Below are 23,658 nucleotides of genomic sequence, written 5' to 3'. Positions count from 1 at the left end.
TTAGTGTTTGTGTGTGTGTGTGTGTGTGTGTGTGTGTGTGTGTGTGTGTGTGTGTGTGTGTGTGTGTGTGTGTGTGGTTGACGGGCATGTCAACAAATCTAAAAGTCGCTCCTGCTCAGTGAAGCGTGAAGAAGGCACAGAGGCGGTGGCGGTGGCGGTAGTGATGGCGTGCTCACACACAGAAACAACAGAGACATAAAACATTAAACTGACGCCTCTGTAACGACTCGTTCACAGCGTTCAGGCTGATTATCACTGAGCTGCTGCTGACTCTTGGTGATTGTTGTTCAGGGTTAAACAAACACTGTGATCCTCATAGACAGGTAACCACAAAGTGATGATGACTGCTGTGAAAACCTCCACCTCACTGATGAAGATTTACCGATCTGTATGCGTCCGTCCTGCTCCGTGGCTCCTCCGTTCACCAGGCTCTTGATGTAGATGCCTCCATACCGCACATTGGTGTTTACGCCTCCCTGAAGACACCACAGAGAAGATTTATCCATCAGGAAACAGAAAGTGTGAAGCCTCCTGCTGTATTTCACCTGCCTGAACTAAATTAGCTTCAAGCTAATCAATGCTAATCACGCTGCTGGGTCCGCTCTGCCAGTTACCTTTTGGCCTTTGTCTTGTTAATGGGTTTGCCTGAGCCGTCCTCACACCTCAGGAACAAAGACACTAAATCCTTGGCACATTTACCGGGTTTATGTGGGTCAGCATGGCATGAGGACCGGGACTGACTGAGTGGACTTAGCAGGTCCTTCAGGATCTCATAACTAACAGAATAATCAAAAGGTCTCCCTGCTGCTGTACTTTCACACACAGACGCCCTCCTCATTCACAGTTTAGGTTTACTTTTTGTTGAAACCGTTTCAGACGTTTAAGAGTTTAGAAAATGATCATTTTTACACTGGAAAAACTGAAATCTGATCAAGTGTTTTTGTCTGATTTTCAGTTGAAAATATCTTTTTAGACTTAATCTGAGCCACATTCACCTGAGCAGTCCAGAAAAATGTTTTATTTCAAGTTATTAAAGACAAAATGAGGTCTGAATTGTTGTAACAAGTAAAAAAGATCGGCCAAAAGAGCAAGAGCCAATTTTCTCGTTTCCATTGGCAGATTTTTAGGGTCCTCGGCCCTTCCCCTAAACATGCTCAGAAACTCACCAAAATTGGCACACACATTATGTGCGCCAAAAATTTTGATACGATACTTATCATTACCCCTGACATCCCATAATATCCTCTCTAGCGCCACCTAGGCACTCAAAAACACACTAAAATGGCTCTCACAGGTGCTAGGAATGTCATAGAGAGATGAAACTAACATCAAAACGTTCGTCTCATTGAGACGCACAAAAAGCCTGGAGGTATTTTTCAATTATCTCACATAGGAAGCCGGCAACTTGCCCTTCAAACAAGATTTTGCCACTTTTCTACCCTTTCTGCAAAAATTACCTCTTCCGAAACCGTAAGTGGTATTGGCTTGAAATTTGCTCACATGACAGACTAGACGCTGCTGTACAAAAGTTGTTATTTTGGACCCGGTTTTTAAATGGCCAGCCTTTAAGCCAGTGAACCTCAAAAAAGCCCTCTTAGGGAGAAAAAAAAAAAAAAGAAAAAGGAATAAAAAGGGAAAAAAAAGAAAAAAGAAGAAAATAATGAGAAAAAAAAAGAGGAAAAAAAGAAAAAAAGGGAAAAAGAGAAAAAAAAAAATAAAAACAAAAGCCCTCTCAGTTTCCTCCATGTAAATAGATAGGTTTGGAGCCTCTATCTTGCACAGACTTCTGCGTTTGGGCCTCTAGACAAAAAAGTAAAACTCATACAGCTTTAAAAATGACATGGTTGGATTCCTGACAAAATTTACTTTAAAAATATGATATTTTTACACAGATTAGGTCAACATTCTGTCTTATATGACAAGTTGTTTTTAAACTTTTGTGAACTGGAATCTTCCCAGTTCTGTGATGATGTCACACAGTTACTAGGAGTTCCGTGATGATGTCACACTGATAAGGAGTTCCGTGCAGCTGGTCATGTGACTCAGCAGAGGAAATAATAATTGGTAACAACTGTTATAGCACTTAGAGGGCCTGAAAGGGATGAAACCCTGACAGTGGAGGGGAAACAGGTATGACAGACCAGCAGGAGCCAGAGGACCGGTCTAACCCTGCTTTCAGCTTTAATTTTTAACTTGTTACAGCAATTCAGACCTCATTTTTGTCTTTAAATAACTTGAAACAAGACATTTTTCTGGACTGACCAGTTAAATGTGGCTCATATCGAGTATAATAAGACAAAAACACTTGATAAGATCCCAGTTTTTTGCAGTGTAAGGTAAAGGTGAATCAGCTCAAACTAAAACTGAACATCAAAGCATATTAAAATAAGTCTGGTGTATAAAACTTCATTGATTTGAGCTGACTACCCAACAAATCTGTTTCCTCACAGCAATACTCATCCCGAGGCTGCCCCCACTCTTCTTCAGCTCCACCACAAACCGCTCTCCGGTTTTCAGACTCAGGATCGAGGGAGACCTGGAGCAGGGGTCCTGAAAGACCCCCAAAAACAGAGATCAAAAACAGGATCAGAGGAGGTTCAGGACTGATTTTGGTGCATGTCTGATGCCGGTGAGTTCAAACACTTTATCAAAGTGTTTAATCTGTTTAATGATTGACTCCAGCTCATTTCTTTGACCAGTTTTGACCTCCACGTGGAAACAGTCTCTCATCTGGAGCCAGCGCTGGCTCACCTGTGCGTCGTGTATCCTGACGACAGGGATGTGAAGCCTCCGGTTCATCTTCGGGGTTGCCAGGTTGGACAGGGTGATGGCCTCCTCCAGCTCCTCCATGGCGGGGCGGTACTCTGTGCCGCTGAGGGTGGTCTGAGACCCAAAGCCCCTGTCCAGCGCCAGACCCAGGGTGCTCTGACTCAGCGAGCTTTTACTGTCCTTCAGAGACTCTGAACAGGAAACAGGAAGTAAAAACAGGTTGGTAAAAACAAAGATGGAGGACACAACAGCTTCCTAAAAGTGAAGCCAAAAGCAGGTCTTACGTTTGGGCTGGGACACGATGAGCTCCACCTCTTCAGGGCTGCTCTGGAGGATAGCCGCTGCGTCGCTGAACGTCACGCCCTCCAGACTGATCTTGTTGAGGGAGATGAGACGTCCTCCTACAAACACCAAACAGTTACAAAACTCTTATTATCATGTGCAGTCAGAGTGTGTATAAGGTTATTTTCATCACAAAGTAAGCTGGTGAGAATAGTTTCTGTTTCTGTTGGTGTTCTCACACAGCATCATTTTTTTCTGAGGATGGAAAGATCAGATGTTTTTAACAAACCAGCAGCTGAGTCCACGTGCTGCTCTGTACCTGGTTTTATTCGCCCATCCTTGTCTGCGGGACCATCAGGCACAATGGAAGCGATGAAGATACCAAGGTCCAGTTTTCCTGTGTTATCCTCGCCCACGATCACAAAGCCTGAAACAGAAGCAGAGAGACGGAGTGAAAGCTCTAAGCTCACTCACTTTAACCCAGCGTAACGTGGAGTCTGCCTCCATCAGCTCACCAAAGCCCAGTTTGGGATCCTTCTTCAGGGTCACGCAGACGATCTCCCTCTCCGGCGGGGTCCTGGTCGGTGTTTCCACTGCAGAGAGCGTGTTTTACACACAGTTAATGAGCAGCTTTGAGTAAAAGTCTTTTTATCATAGTGCTCAGGGTCACAGAGGCAGGTCAGGGTCCAAACCTTTTCAGGAAACTTAATGTTAATCCTTCCACCTAAGTTTAAACAACTTCAGTTACAGGGAGATTAAAGCTGTTAAAGAGGCGCGTGGTGTTCAGTCGCCCTCATTAAGAAGATTAAAGTTGGTCTTTACCTTCATTCAACACCTCTCTGTGAATTTTACCAGGGCTTTCCTCCTGATTCAATTCTTTTACAATTTTTAGTTTGCTTCGTTAACTCCAGATGAGGTCCACAGACTTTATCAGGAGCCATATTTCCCCAAAAACTGCTTTGCCACCTTCTGGCCCAGAGTCTCTGCACACTATCGTAATAACTGTAAGTGAGGTGTGTGTTTGTTTGGGAATTAAATAGAGATCGGATCAAGGGTTAGGGGTTAGCCCGGTGCTCTGAGACGTGTCTGTAACTTGTATCGTTAGTGAATCCTGGTTCTGTCCTACCAGAGCTCATCTACCAACTCCAACCTCACCAAGCAGAGCTAACATAACCTGGCTCTTCATTTTATTGATAGACTCTCAAGTTTGAACAGACCACTGCAGAATAACTGCTGACTGTGGGTTGGAGGCTACATTAGCACTAACACATTAGCTCTTTTAGTTCATGTTTTAGCCTTCAGCCAATTTTTTTCTAGCTTTAAGCACATGTTTTAGCCTTTAGCACATGGTTTAGCCTCAAGCTTGTGTTTCAGCCTTTAGCCTATTTTTTTAACCTTTAGCCCATATTTTTGCCTTTAGCTAATGTTTTAGCCAATAGCTTGTGTTTAAACCTTTAGCCTTTAGCGCATGTTTTAGACTTTAACTCGTGATTTAGGCTTAAGATCATTTTTTTAGCCTTTGGCTCATGTTTTAGCCTTTAGCTTGTGTGTACACCTTTAGATTGTATTTTAGCCTTTATCCCATTTTTTACCTTAAGCACACGTTTTAGCCTTTAGCTTGTGTTTTACCCTTAAGCTTGTCTTTTAGCCTTGAGCTCATGTTTTAGCTCATGTTTTTAGCCTTTATCCCATGTTTTAGCCTTTAGCACATGTTTTAGCCTTTAGCTTGTGTTTCAACCTTTAGCTTGTCTTTTGGCCTTGAGCTCATGTTTTGGCTCATGTATTAGTCTTCAGCCTGTGTTTTACCCTTAAGCATGTGTTTTAGCCTTTATCCCATTTTTTTAGCCTTTAGCACATGTTTTAGCCGTCAGCTCATGTTTTAGCCTTTAGCACATGTTTTAGCCTTTATCGCATTTTTTAGCCTCTAGCACATCTTTTAGCCTTTATCACATTTTTTAGCCTCTAGCACATCTTTTAGCCTGTGTTTTAGTCTTTAGCACATGTTTAAGCCTTTAGCTTTTGTTTTAGCCTTTAGCCTGTGTTTTAGCCTTTAGCTGGTGCTCTATCTCTCTCCTGTTTCTCTTTCTTCTGCTCTTCTGTCCTTTTTCTGTCTGACAGTTAGGCTCCAGTGTCCACCATCACTACAAAATTAATCACAGAAATCATTTTTAGCGGAGAAAAACACTAATCTCTCTTCTCTTTGATAAACTTCATCAGCAGCCGTGGTGATGTCATAGAGGTTCTGCTCGACCTGATCAGAGAGCTGAGAAAAGGCATTTTAAAACAACCTGTAACCTGTAATATTGGAGCTGGTCTCATTTTAAAGTGTGGATTAAGATTAGGCAGATATCTACAAGAGAGACTTTTCAGGATCACTTAGAAACTCCTCACAGGGACTTTAAGTTTGAGAAGAAAAATATCAATTTTAAAATTGTAAAAAAAAAAAAAACACGATACTATGATGCATCATTATTTCCCCCTCCCCTGATATTCAGGAGACCAGTGACAGATTCACCTCTTATGGACGAAGAAGCGTCAGAGTCCTGCTTCTGTAGTGAAACACTGGAAATCCCTCTGGGAATCTGCTCTGGCGTGCTGCGACACACATGAACACTCACATGAATCTGTTTTCTCTTCTTTATGTGACAAACAGAAAGTCGATCACGCAGATCTACCTCCAACATGGCCGCTCCCTCAGGTCCTTGTTGTCTCCAGAGTCAGACAGCTCCTTGTTCAGCTCTCTGCTCATCTCCCTCCTCATCTCTCTCTGCTGCCGCAGACGGGCCTCCAGCTTCGCCGTCAGGTCGTCGCAGGACTTGGAGATGGAGTCAGGCTGACCGGGCGGCACGCCTACGTGGTTCAACATCCCCTCTGAGCAGGACATCCGCTTCAGGTTCAGGTTACGGCCGTGGTACACAGACAGGTACTTCTCCATGTTTTCATCTGGAGAAACCAAAGGGATGGTTTTTAATACACAGCTCTTTGACACAGACAAAGCAAACTCCTCCTACGTGATCTTTAACACGTTCCTACCTGGTATCAAGGTGTGGTTCAGCTGTCGTGACGTCATCTCGCTGTGAAATTTGTGCTGTGCTGAGCAGAGGTTCAGGAGGTACTGTGCTATTTTTGAGCTTTCTGTTACAAAACTGTGCTTTTTCCCGCTGGGCCCTCCGCACTCTATGATCAGTTTACGCCGCTGGAAGAGGACACGAGTTTCAAACATGAATGAAAAACACATTAAAACATGTCTTTTTTGACATGAGTGGCTGTGGTTTTTACCCCGGTGGCGATGGAGTCGGTTTCCCTCCACAGGAAGCGCCTGGTGACTGTCCGGAGGTGGTTCTTCATCTCGTACACGATGATTCCTTTGGCACAGACTCCCAGGACCAGCTCCCCGATCACCGGCCTCTTCTCTCTGCCGACCCGGTGAAACATGACCCCGTACTCCGGTAACTGCTGAGCGATCTGAGGAGGGGTTGTAATTTACAGAGTTATCTTTTGGTTTGCAGGAGACGGTTTGGCATCAAATAATAAAAATAAATCCATCAGAAATGTTCAATCCATTGATGGCGTTAGCCTTTGTGCTTAACGATTCCCTTATCAACTCTTTACAGTATGCTAGAGCTGCTGGACTTTACATCAACTAGTCTCCTGCAGCTATCTTAGCTTAGCAGTAAGCTAACAGTTTCCCAAGAAAACTCTGATTCAGGATTTTCTGTTTGAGGTTTTAATGAACTTCACTCTCTCACAGGAGATTCCTATTCAGTATATTCAACATAGTATGAATCTCCTTATTTACCAAAAACGATATAAACAAAATAAATGTAGATATTGCCTTATTTATACCTTTGTGCTTTGCAATAGATAATATGTAAAAAAAATAATAATAACAAAAACTACAACAAAAAAATTGCACTAGCTTAATGCTAACATATATGGGATATTGTACTGTTATGCTAGCGGTCAGCATACATCTGTAAAACTATGGTCTCTGAATATAACTTCAATTTTAATCACAATTAGTCTTTGTAAACAATATTGTAAACTCCAAATGTCAAAATAAATGCAGGAAAATGAAAAATTATGTATAGACTCATGACTGGCTTCATAACTACGGCAAGGTTCCAAACAACTTAGTATAATTCTATAACCACTTTGAAACACTAGATGGCCTACTTAAGTCAATAACATATAAAGCATGGTACATCAAGGTCACATGATGTGCAATTCAACTAATTACTGATTATTTATGCCCAGAGATATCTAGATCCAGAGGTCAATTTCATATTTTTTCACTTATAAACTCGATATAATGTCGCTGACACAGAAAACCTGTAAAGCTACTTTTTCTACAGAGAAAATTTTTATTATTCTATATTTTTTTTATTTTATATTTTAGTTTATATATATATATTATATATTTTTTATTTTATTTTATTAATTTTTATTTTATATTTTATTTTATTTATCTATATATATCATTATTATTATTATTATTTATCTTATATTTGATTTATTTATTTCATTCTTTTATTAAAAAAAAAAAAATACATAGAAAAAATAAAAGATTCCCAAAACTGAATGAAAAGGAGAAAAGCTCTTAATGTATCTGCCCCTTCAATTCAATTCACAGGGGGAAATGAAAAGGGAATGGATAAATAAATCAGATCGATAAGCAGAATCGATAAAATAATAAAATCAATTAAAATAATAAATAATAAAATCTTATCAATATCTATTCCCATCAGATAATGAACAAACATTTATTTCAGAATACAGAATCCTAAACCATGTGCATCCACACCTTTTTTTAATCAGGCATGTTATTTTTTTATCGAGCTGAGCTGACTCACCTTCAGGTACTCGGTCTCGGCCTCTTCAGGCAGCATGTGGGCGTGGCTCGCGTGCAGTCTCGGCAGCTCCTCCTTCACGTTGGGCAGCGCCAGCTTCTCCAGCATCCTCTTGGACACATAATGCTCAGGCTGGTAGTAGTTTTTACCGTACAACTGAAAAAACACAAAATAATCACATGAGCTGCTGTGACACAAGCGGAAACATGACGTAGACCAGACCAGACCGGGCTTCCTCTTCACTACCACGAATGTTTAGATATTTTCAGATGTGAGCCTCTCAGAGTCAGACACATTTTTACCCAGCATCCCTGCTGGATTTTAACGGTGGGTAAATGTGTCCTCAGTACCTCTGGCAGGTAATCCCCGAACTCAGCCTGCAGAGCCAGAGCGACCAGGAACAAGCCCGTCTCCTCGTTACAGTACAGCCTGTCCTCCAAGATATCCTTACGCAGCTGTAAGTAGTACTGGTGACGGGTCAGTCTGTGTCTGGAAACAGGAGAAGAAAAAACATCAAAGTGGAAAACTTTAAGACCAGTCTGCCTGAACAGGAAGTGTTTATCAGCTGAGAAACTTTCTGTCTGACTGACGGCTGCTGGATGGTTTTGTTTGGTGATGTTTCTGGTGTACTCACAAAATGAAGGAGATATCATCTACAAAAAATTTAACTCGGAGAAACACCAGGAAGGAGGTTATCTGCCCTTTTTTCCAGCTGTCAGGAGCAACTTTGGAGATTTTTGTTTCATGGTCCAAAAAGAAATATTCATCATCTGCAAAAACACACAAAGACAGACCAGGACAGTTAGGAAAACAGCGTCTTTATTCTAACGGAAAGTGTTTTTATGTTTAAATAAAAGATTAATTCATACTGTGGGTATAGCTGTTTGTTTTTTCATTTAATTATCTTTTTATTCATTTTCACATTTTATAAATAAGCAAAACAAGGAAAAAGCCAAGAAACTCAAAATCAAGAGAGTATAACAAAACAGAAAAAAAACTTACAAAAAAATTTAATACATTAAAAAAACTATGGTCACAGTATTTAAAAAAAAAATAAATAAATAAAAAAAACTGTAATAAGATTAAATGGAATATCTGCAGACCGTTGTAAAAATAAAGAGGTTAATATATATATATATATATATATATATATATATATATATATATTTTTTTTTTTTTTTTTTTAAAGAGGAAACAAGCACAACAGCATATCTACTCTGCTTTTTCTCTATGCATCACACACTCTACAGCCTCAGGGTTTAATGAGATATTACTTGTACATACGGTATGTTTCTGAATCTTAACTAAATCAAATTTGCAGCAAACTTCTAAAAAAAAAAATCTGATTCATAAAGTTAAAAAAAATGAAAATTAATAAATAAATAAATAAGGTGGTAAATTTGTAAGTATTCATAAAATAATTTAAATATAATTATATTTAAATATAATAATATAATAATTTATATATATATATGTTTTTTTTCTTTTTCTTTTTCTTATTTTAGTTTTTTTTTTTTTATTTATTTATTTATTTTACTTATATATACTAGTAGCAGATGGACTTAGATAAGTACATTCAGACTTTGTTAGACCTGAGATTTTACGGAAATACAATAAAAACTAGGGCTGCAACTAACGACTATTTTTCATAATCGACTAATCGATTTTTTAAATGATTAATTGATTAATCGGATAATGACACATTTTTGCACTTTCCTTTCCAATTTAGCTTAAAATTGTTTTAGGTATTTTCTAAACAGCAATTAGGACAATAAAAATCATTTTTCCTTCAGTAATATTTTATTACAGCTTTCTCTTTCTAGAGCTGAATCTCCAAATATAATTGACCACTGACTCATTTTCAGTGCATGCGCACCTCTTTCAGTAGCCTACGGCAAGAGAGCGGGCTCATCTCCTCCAAACTAACATACTGTAAGCTACAATTTCATGCACCAAAACACCCGCGATTAGTTGCAGATGAAAATCAATTATTAAATGAGTTGCCAACTAATTTAATAATCGATTTTAATCGATTTAATTGATTAGTTGCTGCAGCCCTATAAAAAACAAGTATTAAAAAGATTATTAGGTTATATTGGAATATGAGATGTGAAGCAGAAATGGTCCATTTCAATTTGTGTGACTGCTTTTCTCCTCTACTTTCTAGTTAAATTATATGTTTAAATCTAGTGTTATTTTAGCATTTTAATATTAAAATACTCTTTTTAAGTCCATCTGTTTATCAGGTTTAAACCTTTATTTTCATATTTCTGAATGTTTTTTTATATAATTTAACTCACTTTAGTTCAGTTCTGAGTCATATTTCGTCCTCTTACCGTCCAGGAAGGCGAGTCCGAAGTAGAAGTGCTCCACCAGGTTAGCGTGAGCCACCACCATGTCGAAGACGTCCCGCGCTTTGGACTTGATGTCACAGCGAACCACCACGTGCTGCCCGTTAGGCAGCATCACGGTCACTTCTCTCTGCGATGAGCAAGAACGGCCCTTTTTGGACTGTTGTGGACACACACAAACACACAGACACACATGCACATAAAAAAACAACTGACATGCTCACATACATGTACATCAATACTGTACATGGGAATTTACAGACAGACATGTTCGGCATGCAGGGGAAGAGAAAACCATACGCTGTGAAAACGAGGTTCAGACCGAGCAGAAAGAAAAGAAGGAGGTGAGAAAAATCAGGAAGTTACCACGATGGATCCAGGCAGCTCCAGGATGATCTGTTGTTCATCCGGCATCCTGACGAACTCTGGACCCAAAGCCTGACGTGAACACAGATAAAACATGTGAAAACAGAAATCAAAGGATGAGCCGTCCTGTCCCTGAATGAATCCTCGCTCAGTGAATCGAACAAACGTTGAAAATCCCGGCTCCCACCTTGGCTTTCCTCTGGCTCAGGCTGAGCGAGGACTCGCTGAAGGTGATGGAGGGACTCTGAGATCTGCCCGATGTCTTGGGAGAGATGTTGTGGTGGGGGCTCCCGCCAAGCCAGCTGCAGTTACTGTCCCTGTGACGAACCCCACGGGGGAGTCTGAGGGGACAGAGGGGGAGGACGGGGAGGAGGGGGAGGGCGGGTTGTGTAACCGTTATTCAGACAAGTTAGAAAAGTCAAACTCTGGGACAATGTCGCGTCCCCTCAAAGTCAGGACGGGCAGCGAGGGAGGCTGACACGCCACATGCACAGGAAGCTGAAAAAGCTGAAGAATCGTCCAATCACGGCGCTGCTGCTGTTTGTGTGAGGACGTTTGGTACAAACCTTTCTAACGATGACTGGTACAGCGGCGTGGGAGAGCTCCTAGGTCTCCGTCTCCAGGGTCTCTGAGGTAAACTCCCTGAACACAGAAGGAGCACGTTAGAAAAAGGTTTTTCTGGATGAGGACTTCTTCCTTTCTCCCTCAGCGTACCTGACTTGGAGTCGGAGTCCGTGGAGTACCTCCTCCCCTCAGCGCTGCCCTCGCTGAAGTCTGAGAAAGGCGCCCTCTTTCCTGTCGGCCAGGAGAGACAGAGGACAGAGTCTGAATGCTCCTGTGCTCGTCAGAGAGCTGAAGGCGTCTGGGCAGACCTGAGACTAGAGGAGGGTTTAACCCCGAGCAGCCGCGCTCTGATGATTGGCTCTCACAGGAGCCTAATCCTCTGCTCGCTCAGGGTTAAGATTTTAATCCTGTTGACCCGTCCTCAGTCATAAGAGCAGCCACTGAGATTACTCTCTGCAAAAATTAAAACTTTTCTTCAAGGCAGAGTGACGATGTCACTTATTTACTACAAACTTTACACCTGTACATTTAACATCTTGGTAATTGAGAGTGGATTAAAAAAACTTATCAGCCGGGCCGATTATCGGTGTTGATATTTAGCATTTTGAATCATATCAGCATCAGTCTGTGTTATTTTGGCTCCTCTCTGTCTCTAGCATCGTCCGCCCACAGCACCATCTGATTGGTGTTTAAGTTTTTATCTAACTTTCTAAGACAGCTGCTGAGCCTGGGAGCTGTTTGATAAATATAGGCTTAAAGGTGTTTAATAATGAATAAATAAATATAGTATCGTCTTCCTTGACCACTGATAATCAGTATAAGTATCGGCCCCTGATAAAAACATATCGGTCTAACTCGAATACACATTGGAACACACAATTTGCTCGATAATAACATCTCAAAGTTTTTAATTCAATGTATTTATTTCTCAGTATTCAAACTTTCACAGTCATACGGACACATTTAGGTACCTAAACATAACCTCTGTTCAAAGGGAGCATATGAAAAATGCAACTGTTCAGCAATTAAACCCAAATTAATAAAATAATTTACTTTATTAAATTGTAAATGAGGCTAAATGAGTCAGAGACGTGTACCTTACAGACTGCTGCTTAATTCGAGTTTAACCTAAAGTAGGAGCCAAATATGGGACTACTCAATCTAAAGAGTGTTTTAGCTTTAGCTCTAGCTCTAACTTTAGCTCATTATTTCATCTGTTTATTGTGTCAGTGGGATTTGGAGTGTTGGTGGATATTTTATTTTTAAGCCAATATTGACCTATACTATGCCAATAACATTGTGCATCCCTGATAAATACCTATTAAAGATTTTATTAGCCGCCAGTAAAAAGGCTGTAACATGAAAACAGCTGCAACTCGATCCTCCATCAAAGACTGACTAAATACTGTGTCTCTGACTGAAAGTATGGAAAAAAATTACTTTCTCACTAAATGTCAAAGCAGAAACATTTTTTGTAACACTGGGAAAAATGGATTGCGTAAAAAAACACTGAAGGTCCAGTGAACCACTGTTGTATAACAGACTGTATTTTTCATCATTGTGACATAGGGACGTATAGATGACCTAATGTTGGTTATTTTTTAACTGTACCATTTTCTTATGAAAAACTAACAATTATTTTCATAATCGACTAATCGAGCGATTATTTAAATGATTAATCGATTAATCAGATAATGACACATTTTTTCACTTTCCTTTACAATTTAGCTTCAAATTGTTTTAGGTATTTTCCAAACAGCAATAAAGACAATAAAGCATTTTTCCTTCAGTAATATTTCATTACAGCTTCCTCTTTCTTGGAAGTAGAGCTGAATCTGCAAAATATAATTGACCACTGACTCATTTTCAGTGCATGCGCACCTCTTTCAGTAGCCTATGGCAAGAGAGCAGGCTCATCTCCTCCCAACTAACATACTGTAAGCTACAACTGTAAGCTAATGTTGGTTATTTTTTAACTGTACTGTTTTCTTATGCTTGTTTTCCGTATTTTAAAGAAAACAACAAAAATAAAATAAATAAATAAATAAAATGAACAATAATAATACTACAATAAAAAATGATAATAATGAAAACAAAATTAATAATACAATAAAAATAACAATAATGGTACAATAAAAAATGATAATAAAAACAATAATAAGGATTATACAATAAAGATAAAAAATAACAATGGAATAAATAATTGTATTAATGCAATAAAAATGAGAAAAATAAATTATGAAAAAAAAATAACTAGAATAATACAATAAAAAATGTTAATAAAAACAATAATAATAATACAATAAAAATAAAAAAATATAATAAAATAAATAATAAAAATAATTGTAGTAATGCAAAAAAAATAGTAAAAAAATAATATGATAAAAAATATTAAAATAAAAAATAATAATGTATAATCAAAAAATAATAGTAATAAAATAAATTATAATAAAAATAATATTTTTAAAATAATAAAAATAATAATTACAATAATTATAATCAAAAGTAATTCATTCTCAAATAAGAATGATGCATTTATAGAAAGTGGGGTTTTTGAAGCAGTGACCTCAACCACTGAGCTAAACCTGCACACCACAATACTGTGGTGCTAATAAAGATCCATTTGACGCAATTAAAACTGGAACACCTGCATAGATTTTATTTTGTTTGTTTGTTTGTTTGTTTGTTTGTTTGTTTGTTTGTTTGTTTGTTTTTTTTGGGGGGGGGTGTCTCCTGCCCCAGATGTAGCTTTTGATCTTGTAAAGTCCTGTCTAAAAATCCAGAAAAACGACCGTGTTTCGTCTTTTGACTGTATCCAAACCAGGAGCAGAGCGTAGGGATGATAACGTCAGGTTCAGACCAGCTCTGAGGACAGACGCCTCCGTTTACAGGAGAAAGATTTAACTCCTGGGTTAAAACAGGCTCCGCTTCACAGCACAGGCTGGTTTAATAAATCTCTGGTGGTTTTTAGGATCCTACCATGCACGCCGTGAAGCCTCTCTCTGATCATCTGACTCCGGCCGCTCAGAGGGACGCCGCTGTCAGGAAGTGAGCCCTGATCCATCTGCAGGAAGAGAAAGAGCTGAATGTTATCATCATTGTTATTCTGCAGCTCTCACAGACAGGAACAACCCACTCACCGATTCATGAAACACCTCCTCCACCAGCTGTCTGATGACTTTGGCAGGCGGAGGCAGGATGGAGGCTTTGTGCTGAGACTCGCAGGCTTCCAGGATGGAGCTGAGGGTGATCCTGCGGTGGGACAGGTCCTCACACATGCTGAGGAGGAGGCTGTTCAGGTGGTCGCTCAACTGGACGGGCTGAGGGGGTCAGAGAGGAGGGTTACTAACGCTGCCGAGGCGTCAAAGTCTGACAGATTTCAGAGAAACAGCTCTGTTTGTGCTCCCACCTGATTCTGAGGCAGCTGGAAATCAACCGACCAGTACAGAGTCATTCCCAGTGAGTACACCAGCATCTGTGCAGAGAGAGGACAGACCACATGTTTCTACAATAACCAGTTTACAAAAAGCTGTTTCCTTTCACGGAGCCGGGGATGGTGATTCACTTTGATGATTACTACGAACGCTCCTGTTCATTTCTGTAAAAGCTTTCTGGTTCTGATCCAAAATATCTGACTGATTCAGTGGCTCTATAAAGACTTTTACAGCCAGAATCTGGACTCGCCATCCTCGGCTGCTCACAATCAGCAAAAGCTTTCCTCACATCTGTGCAACGGTCGCTGACGCTGAGGAGGAAATGTGCCGAGATATTCATCAAGACGGAGCTGGAGTCTGATCCTCGCTTTGTTTATCTTTTAGATTTAAAAAAGTGTCAGCCTCATTTTAACGGATGTTACTTCCCCCTCTTTATGCCTATTCATAGAGATTGACTGATATGGTTTTTCAGGGCTGATACTGATACCAATTATCACTATCAAGGAAGCCGATAACTGATATTTGGGGTTGATATTCATTCACAGTAAAAGTGAAAATATTGGTGTCAAAATTTGGGATGATCCAAACTCCAACACTTAACTTAGTTTCAAGCTTTTAAGCATATGTTTATCAAACAGCTCCTCTCGTCTGATGAAGTTAAATGAAAACTTGGAAATAATAAATAGCTCCCTAAAGTTTTCTACAGGAAGTCAAGTTTCCCAAAAAAATATCTCTGCATGTCACCGATCAGATGAGACTGTGAGTGGGACGATGCTAGAGACAGAGAGGAGCCAAAATAACACAGGCTGAAATTTGATTTTATTATTTACATTTTTTTTTTGCATGATTTAAAAAAAAAAGCTGATGCCGATATGCTTCAAAATGCTAAATATCAGCACTGATAATCGGTCTATCCCTACATATTTCTGCTGTGTTTGATAGAATATTGAGCACTTTAACGTCTTGCTGTTTTTAATAATAATAATAATAATAATAATAATAATAATAATAAAAATGATAATAATAACTTTATTTGTACAGCACTTTTAAAAACAAAAGTTTACAAAGTGCTTTGACAAAAAAACAGGACATAAAACAAGAAACACAAGCTTCAGCGCAAAGAAAATGAAACTTAGTTCAAACGAGACAATCTTAGAAATACTAAAGTTTCATACGACATATGAACCCAGACGAGACAAGAACCGTAAAATGAGAACATGAGGAACAAAATAAAACTAAAAACATCAACTAGCAGAAAAAGGAAAGGCAATAAAAAGGGGATAAGAGCTGAAAAAAAAGACACCAAATATAAAAAAAACTATACTAAAAGTGTTAAATGGAATAAAAGATAATAGTAAAATAATAATAATAATAGTAGAAGAAATAATGAAATAATGACAAAGAAAAAAACAATTAAAAAAAACTAACAAAACAGAAAAACCAAAGTAAGATGCAAATAAAAGAGATAAAAGACAAGAATAAAAGTAGTAATTAAATGTTTTGTTTTACCTTTGTCTGGTTGTTGTAATTTCACTGACTGCAAAACAAATCTACCGACAGATACAAATAAAGTAACCCGAACCTGATTTTTCTGACTGTGTTTTAGCCTGTAGATGGCGCTCTATCACTGTCCTGTTCAGCTTTCTTCACTCTTCACTCCTTTTTTCTGAGTCCAGCTCCATCATCCGTCATCCCAAGAAATACACCCAGTAAATTCATGTTTGACTGAGGAACAGCATTTCAAAACAACCAACTCTGACTCTGATGATCTGATTTTAAACTGTGGATTATGTTCAGGCAAAAATCCAAAAGTCAGAATATTTTAAGATCATGGATAAATTCCTCTCAGGACCTTAAAGAAAAGAAAGTAAAAGGGTTGAATATGCAGGAATTAGAGCAGAGCTTTCTGCACTCAGCCACTAGATGGCGTGCTCACACCTCAGTTGTCCTTCAACTCATGACATCCTGAGATTTTACACCCATGAAAAAAGACAGAGCAGGACATGAGAGCAGTGAAATAAATCAGACACTGCAGACGTTAAAGTCCCTGAAGGATGAAGCTAAATCCAACATGGAGACCTCACATAAAAAGTCTGCTGTCAACTTTCAAACCAGCTACCATGACAGAAATGAGTGCGTGTGTGTGTGTGTGTGTGTGTGTGAGTGTGTACTGACTCTCTCCATGGACGGCTTGGTCGAGCTGGCGCGGCCCTGCAGCATCTCTGGAGCGGTGAAGGTGGAAACCTCGTCTGATAGGCCGCAGTTCTTAAACGCTAAGGTGCCAGTGGCTGACAGCAGCAGGGAGGTGGGGCTTATGATGTTACACATGTTGTTCTGGCCTGAAAAACAGAACAGGGCCATAAAATATGGACATGAAGCAGCTGGTACCGCTCCAGGAGAAAAACACGGGAACAAAACACTGAAGCATACATGAGAGGGTTTATGTTTAAAGAGGCATGGTGGTGCAGAAACATGGTGGTGCAGTGGCTCATACAGTGGCATGGTGGTACAGTGGCATGGTGGTACAGTGGCATGGCGGTGGAGTGGGTGGGACAGTGGCATTGTGATGCAGTGGGTGGTACAGTGGCAGAGTGGTACAGCGTGACATGGTGGCACAGTTGAATGCAGTGGTTGGTACAGCGTAATGCAGTGGTTGGTGCAGTGGAATGCAGTGGTTGGTACAGTGGAATGCAGTGGTTGGTACAGTGGAATGCAGTGGTTGGTGCAGTGGCGTGGTGAAACTGTGGGTGGTGCAGTGGCAGTGTGGTGCAGTGGCATGGTGGTACAGTGGAATGCAGAAGGTGGTACAGTGGCATGGTGGTGCAGTGGCATGGTGGTGCAGTGGCAGTGTGGTGCAGTGCAATGCAGTGGCTGGTACAGTGCAATGCAGTGGTTGGTACAGTGCAATGCAGTGGTTGGTACAGTGAAATGCAGTGGGTGGTACAGTGGCATGGTGGTGCAGTGGAATTAGTGGGTGATACAGTGGCCGTGTGGTACAGTGGCAAGGTGATGCAGTGGTTGATACAGTGGCACAGTGCAGCATTGGATGGTACAGTGACATGGTGGTACAGTGGCATGGTGGTACAGTGGCATGGTGGTACAGTGGAATGCAGTGGGTGGTACAGTTGAATGCTGTGGGTGGGACAACGGCATGGTGGTACAGTGACATGGTTGTGCAGTGGCATGCTGGAAGAGTGACATGGTGGTACAGTGGAATGCAGTGGTTGGTACAGTGGAATGCAGTGGTTGGTACAGTGGTGTGGTGAAACTGTGGGTGGTGCAGTGGAAGTGTGGTACAGTGGAATGCAGTGGTTGGTACAGTGGAATGCAGTGGGTGGTGCAGTGGCATGGTGGCACAGTGAAATTAGTGGGTGATACAGTGGCATCGTGGTACAGTTGAATGCAGTGGGAGGTACAGTGGCCGTGTGGTACAGTGGAAAGGTGATGCAGTGGTTGATACAGTGGCATTGTGCAGCATTGGATGGTACAGTGACATGGTTGTGCAGTGGCATGTTGTTGCAGTGGCATGGTGGAACAGTGGGTGGTACAGTGGCATGGTGGACCAGTGGTATGGAGGTAGAGTGGCATGGTGGAACAGTGGGTGGTACAGTGGCGTGGTGATGCAGTGGGTTGTACAGTTACAGTGGGTTTTGTGAGAGCCCACGATGAGAGGCGGCTGTGTGAAGTGCCTTACCCTTATAAGAGACATCTACTAAAGACTCTGCAGTGGCCAGCAGCAGAGACCAGACCTCCTCCTCCAGCAGAGGGCCCCCTCGAGCCTCCAACACTTCAGCTAATGTCACAAATGTGCTGCTCATCCTGCACACATTCCCAGCATGCACCTGAGGAGGACATGTCAAACACATAACATCAGAACACCTTTTCGCAGAGCGCCATGTGAGTTTTCTGAAGTGGGTTAGATTTTTCACTGCTCGTGGAAACAACTCTAACTCCATACAGATCCTTTCTTTTTCCTCAATGTCAGATTTCTACATCTCTGTAGGAGAATGGAGGGATGACACAACCTGTCACTGTTTTATCTTTAGAGACAGATATTAGAAACAGAGATAGGGGGGAAAGAGTGTTTTGTGTTGAGCTCTGATGAGATTATCCCGCTCCATTAGTCTCACTGTCTCCCACTCTCTGTGCCCCTCCTGGAGGGTAATAAGCTTTCTCCTGACGACACAGAATCACTTTGCTCCAGCATCTTAAGGAAAAGTGTCATGAGCCTGTGTTAGTTTGTTGTGACAAATAGAGGGTAGAGTAGACATATTTGATATTTAACGTCAGTATCTGTGAAATTATCCATCATTTATGTCTATTTTTATTCCATATTCTTTCTATTTATATTTTATTCAATTTCTTTTCTACTTTCTTATATTTGTTTATTTTCTAATTTCTTATGTGTTATAATTTTATATTTTTTATAGTGTATTCTTAGCACTTTTGGAGGGAGTAGCTGTTAATAAAAAGCATTTTCCTCTCAGGGCTCAATAAAATATTTCTGATTCTGATATTTGAGGAATATCAGACAAAAACAAGAAGCAGAAAGACTAAAACTTCATCAGATTACATTTACCTGCTCATAGTTTGAGAACTGACAAATCATTTTGGCAATTTTTAAGCAAAGATATTAAAATATTTCTGATTTTTTTTGCAGTTGCAAAGGAAGTTGTTGGAAGTTGAATTGTTTTTTTTTGACTTCAGGCTTTAGGAAATGACACCTAGCAACTTGTTTGTTTGTTTCACAACATTATGATCCTTTTATGGCCTGAGTGATTAATCACAGAAATAATCCCCAGATTTATCAGTTGCAGCCGAATATCTGACTTTAAGACCATGATCCTGGTCTCAGTGGTTCTTCACAACAAACTCTCGCTCTTGTCCAACACTCTCTGCTCCGATATTCAGCTGTAACCTCTAATAAAGCAAGAATTGTTGCAAAATCAAGCTTTTATCATTTCAGTAACTTTCTTTCTTTGCATCAGTTTTGCAAAATAGTTTCCACTCAAACTCATTGCCCACGGTAAAATCAGAAACAGAACCACGCACAGTGTCAAACCGACCAGATCGACTCATTCAGAGCAAACACCCAAACACACTTCCTCACAGACTGTTAGCTGCTGTAAATCTTTTATTTCGATGAAGGCCAAATTAGCGTTGACCTTAAACCCTTTAATGCTGGAAAGATCACTGTGGAAACTAGCTTAGTCGCTAGTTCCTGGGCAGAAATAACTGCTTCTCGCTGATATTTAAAATAAAGACACGATTCGACAACAGAAGATTATTAAAAGTGAAAACTGGCTCTCAGTTTCCTTCAGGTTAGCTTCATTTTCTCCAACAAAAACAGAAAATGTTTGTTTTCCTCGAGCACGACAAAGACAGTCAAACTCATGTTTTTTATTTCTGTGAATCTGTTTCACTTCTGCAGATCAATAACTTAACAGGGCACAAACAGCGAAGCACATGGTTTACTTAATGATGTTTCCACTGATACAAACCAACCCAATTACTTTAGCCGTCGCTAAGTCCTTCACTCACTCTCAGGTTATCCCTGAGCCTGTGACACCAAGACGACAACAGAAACCACTTTTAAAACCAGGCCCTGCATTGTTTTATTGATCTGTAATCATCCCTGAACGGTGTTTGCCCTCATGACATGAGAGGGATCAGACGAGGAAGTCGGTGTCCTGCCAGGTGTTTCCATCCCTCCGCTCGGCAGCTGCTCTCCCTCAGAGAGCTGTCTACAGGTGTAAACCCTCTGGACTGAAGCTGTGAAGCTGTTAAACTGTGAAACTGTGTCCAGCTGCTGAGACCAACATTAAACCTGGACGCTCGTTTTTCCAGCATCACATGAAGCGAAACTTCAGCCAAACATCCAGCCTGCCTCTGTTTGGGTGTGTTAATTAGCTGCACCAAGTCTGGCTTATCCTGCTTTCTCTGACGAGCTACACGAAGCTTTCACCTCTGATTACAGGCTCTGCAATCACTGAGCCACAACCTTCAGAAAAAGCATGATTACAGTGGAAGTATACAACAGGAACTAGGGAACAATATGGTACCAATGCCTGGTACCTGGCAATCGGTACCGGTACTCAACAGTACCAATTTTCAGTATTTTTTTGTGTGTTTATGTGGGAAGAAATATCAATTTATTAAACAATAAAATCTCAAAGTTTTTCAGTGACATATTTATTTCTCAATATATAAACTTTAGGGCTGCAACTAACGATTATTTTCATAATCGATTAATCAGGCAATTATTTAAATGATTAATTGATTAATCAGATAATGACACATTTTTGCACTTTCCTTTACAATTTAGCTTAAAATTGTTTGAGGTGTTTTCTAAACAGCAATAAAGACAATAAAAAGCATTTTTCCTTCCTTCCTCTTTATTTCATTACATCTTCCTCTTTCTGAATCTGCAAATATAATTGGCCACTGACTCAATATTGATTATTAAATTAGTTGGCAACTAATTTAATAACCGATTTTCATCGGCAACTAATCGCAGGTGTTTTGGTGCATGAAACTGTAGCTTACAGTATGTTAGTTGGGAGGAGATGAGCCTCCTCTCTTGCCGTAGGCTACTGAAAGAGGTGCGCATGGACTGAAAATGAGTCAGTGGCCAAATATATTTGCAGATTAGTCGATTCTAAAAAAGAATCGTTGGTTGCAGCCTTATTTCATAATCGATTAATCGAGCGATTATTTAAATGATTAATCGATTAATGACACATTTTTGCACTTTCCTTTACATTTTAGCTTAAATTGTTTGGCGTATTTTCCAAACAGCAATAAAGACAATAAAAATCATTTTTCCTTCAGGAATATTTCATTACATCTTCCTCTTTCTTGGAAGTAGAGCTGAATCTGCAAATATAATTGACCACTGACTCATTTTCAGTCCATGCGCACCTCTTTCAGTAGCCTACGGCAAGAGAGCGACTAACTAACCTCCCAACTAACATACTGTAAGTAGGGATGGGTACCTTTCACATAAAAAATGATACGGTACCGATGCCCAGTACCTGGCCATCGGTACCGGTACTCAACGGTACCAATTTTCGATACTTTTTTGTGCTCATTTGGTAAAAAAATATCAATTTGTTTATTTGTATATTTTTTGTTTTTCAATTTGACATATATATTCTTTTATATATAACCTTGCAATGCTGAGTTCATGTCCAGCATGGAAAATCGCCTACTCTTCCACTCCCTCACAGTCACAAAGATGCATTTAGGTACCTAACATGGTACCTTTTGATTTTTCGTGAATCGGTACCTGGGACTTTTGACAGATTTCGGTCGGTACCTATAAAAGTACCTAATTCGGTACCCATCCTTAACTGTAAGCTACAATTTAATGCACCAAAACACCTGCGATTAGTTGCAGATGAAGATCGATTATTAAATTAGTTGCCAACTAATTTAATAATCGATTAGTTGTTGCAGCCCTAATAAACTTGCAATGCTTTAGTTTAGTTTAGCTCATATTAAGCGTATATATTTATTTATTTCTAATATCTAAGTGCCTTCCAATAATTATATTTACCTCATACTGATTGTCTGATATGGAGAGTACATATCTGGGAATACGAAAGTGTATATTTATAGATTCATATGTATGTATTTATATATATGTTTGTTTATATGCTTGTATAGATGTATATATATGTGTATAGATGTAATCGAAAATTATATATTTATAGTATGTCCATCTCACACTGAATGTATTACATTGTCCTTGTGTACATATATATGCATAAGTCTAGTTTCATATATTTATATATAAATATGTATATTTGCTTATATAGATGTATGTATGTGTATAAAGATGTAAACTAAACAAATCTATTAAGGTACTCATATTGAAGGTATTATATTGTTTCTATGTACAAATGAGAGCGAGTGTATATATATACATATATATATATATATATATATATATATATATATATATATATATATATATATATATATATATATATATATAAATTTTATTTTATTTTTTATTTTTTTTTTTTTACTTTTTTTTTTTACTTTTAGAGGTAAGGGTAGGCGATATAAGCTCTGCTTCAGCCTACACCTTTTCAGTCAGTCCCTGTTTTGATGATTCAATTATTTTCTGTTTGCTTTGCTTTTGTATTTTTCTTCCTTTTGTATTTATTTTTATTTTTCTATTGTCAAATTAACCCAAATAAATCAAATCAAATCAAATCAAATCAAAACCGCCTGCTCTTCCTCTCCCTAACTGTCACAGTACCTGTAAAAGCACCTAACTCCGTACCCGTCCCTAACAGGAACACAACTGTGAAATCTTTCTGCACACCAGTTGCCGCTCTTTGCAGGTTTTCTCCTCCTGAAAGCATCTCTATCATCCTTTCTCTGCACAAACACGCAGCAGCACCTCTCACACTTCCACACACCAAGCCAGCAAGCAGCCTTATTATCCTGTTAGACACAAACAGCATTAGCAGACACCACATGATGGGCACTGAGAGCAGAAGGAGCACTTTTCCTCAGGAATTTGGGACAACATGCCTGATCCAGATCTAGGTCTCCTGCAGTCCTGTTCATGTAACATGGCAATCAAAGCTTAGCAGAGTGAGCTCTGAGGCTGGTTGTGCAGAGTGGAGTCCCCACAGGCCTCAGTGTGGAGGTAAACCTGTCCACTCTCACTGATACAGCCTGAGGGTCTGAGGGGGATCATCCAAAACCTCCTGTGGACAGGTGGAAGACTCCCTCCTCTAGCTGGTGTGTGAAGCAGAAAGGTGTAAGGATGTTACCTGGTATCATATGTGGCTCTGTCAGCAGTCTGATCCTCAGTGTGATCCTCGGTGTGATCCTCAGTGCTCCCACCTCGGATCCAGAGTAATCCTTGTGATCATCGCGGTGCTGTTGGACGTGCTCTCAGTGAAGGCTGCTGCTCTCCGCCGGGTGATCCATCAATGACATGAAGCGGACATGGAGCCCCATCCACCGGCTCTGTCCCGACCAGCTCCACGCTGACGATCTGAAACTTTTCACTGTAATTGG

The 23,658-nt window shown here is 39.8% G+C and overlaps 1 protein-coding gene across 1 annotated transcript in view; it reads right to left on the bottom strand.

Moving 5' to 3' along the window:
• Window positions 1-23,547, bottom strand: part of ptpn20 (protein tyrosine phosphatase non-receptor type 20) — a 49,330-nt gene extending 25,783 nt beyond the window's left edge. Inside the window, exons 1-24 of the mRNA XM_074675153.1 lie at window positions 23,409-23,547; window positions 18,311-18,458; window positions 16,792-16,955; window positions 14,592-14,657; window positions 14,323-14,502; window positions 14,162-14,246; window positions 11,333-11,413; window positions 11,185-11,260; window positions 10,806-10,959; window positions 10,619-10,690; window positions 10,238-10,412; window positions 8,536-8,671; window positions 8,252-8,390; window positions 7,905-8,057; window positions 6,331-6,516; window positions 6,085-6,247; window positions 5,727-5,994; window positions 5,567-5,646; window positions 3,567-3,644; window positions 3,371-3,478; window positions 3,054-3,170; window positions 2,752-2,960; window positions 2,449-2,550; window positions 383-476 (exon numbers count right to left, since the gene is read on the bottom strand). Of these exons, the coding sequence (XP_074531254.1) occupies window positions 383-476; window positions 2,449-2,550; window positions 2,752-2,960; window positions 3,054-3,170; window positions 3,371-3,478; window positions 3,567-3,644; window positions 5,567-5,646; window positions 5,727-5,994; window positions 6,085-6,247; window positions 6,331-6,516; window positions 7,905-8,057; window positions 8,252-8,390; window positions 8,536-8,671; window positions 10,238-10,412; window positions 10,619-10,690; window positions 10,806-10,959; window positions 11,185-11,260; window positions 11,333-11,413; window positions 14,162-14,246; window positions 14,323-14,502; window positions 14,592-14,657; window positions 16,792-16,955; window positions 18,311-18,434 (3,010 nt within the window). The 5' untranslated portion in view covers window positions 18,435-18,458; window positions 23,409-23,547. The remainder of the gene's footprint in view (window positions 1-382; window positions 477-2,448; window positions 2,551-2,751; window positions 2,961-3,053; window positions 3,171-3,370; window positions 3,479-3,566; window positions 3,645-5,566; window positions 5,647-5,726; window positions 5,995-6,084; window positions 6,248-6,330; window positions 6,517-7,904; window positions 8,058-8,251; window positions 8,391-8,535; window positions 8,672-10,237; window positions 10,413-10,618; window positions 10,691-10,805; window positions 10,960-11,184; window positions 11,261-11,332; window positions 11,414-14,161; window positions 14,247-14,322; window positions 14,503-14,591; window positions 14,658-16,791; window positions 16,956-18,310; window positions 18,459-23,408) is intronic.
• Between the last annotated feature and the right edge of the window lie 111 nt (window positions 23,548-23,658).

The sequence above is a fragment of the Halichoeres trimaculatus genome, unplaced genomic scaffold (assembly GCF_033239565.1).
Source record: "Halichoeres trimaculatus isolate MK-OKI-2021-1 unplaced genomic scaffold, fHalTri1.1 fHalTri1_scaffold_8, whole genome shotgun sequence".
In the NCBI taxonomy this organism is placed as follows: Eukaryota; Metazoa; Chordata; class Actinopteri; order Labriformes; family Labridae; genus Halichoeres; species Halichoeres trimaculatus.
The sequence above is the reverse complement of the archived record's forward strand: the minus strand, read 5'-3'. Positions and strand labels throughout refer to the sequence as shown.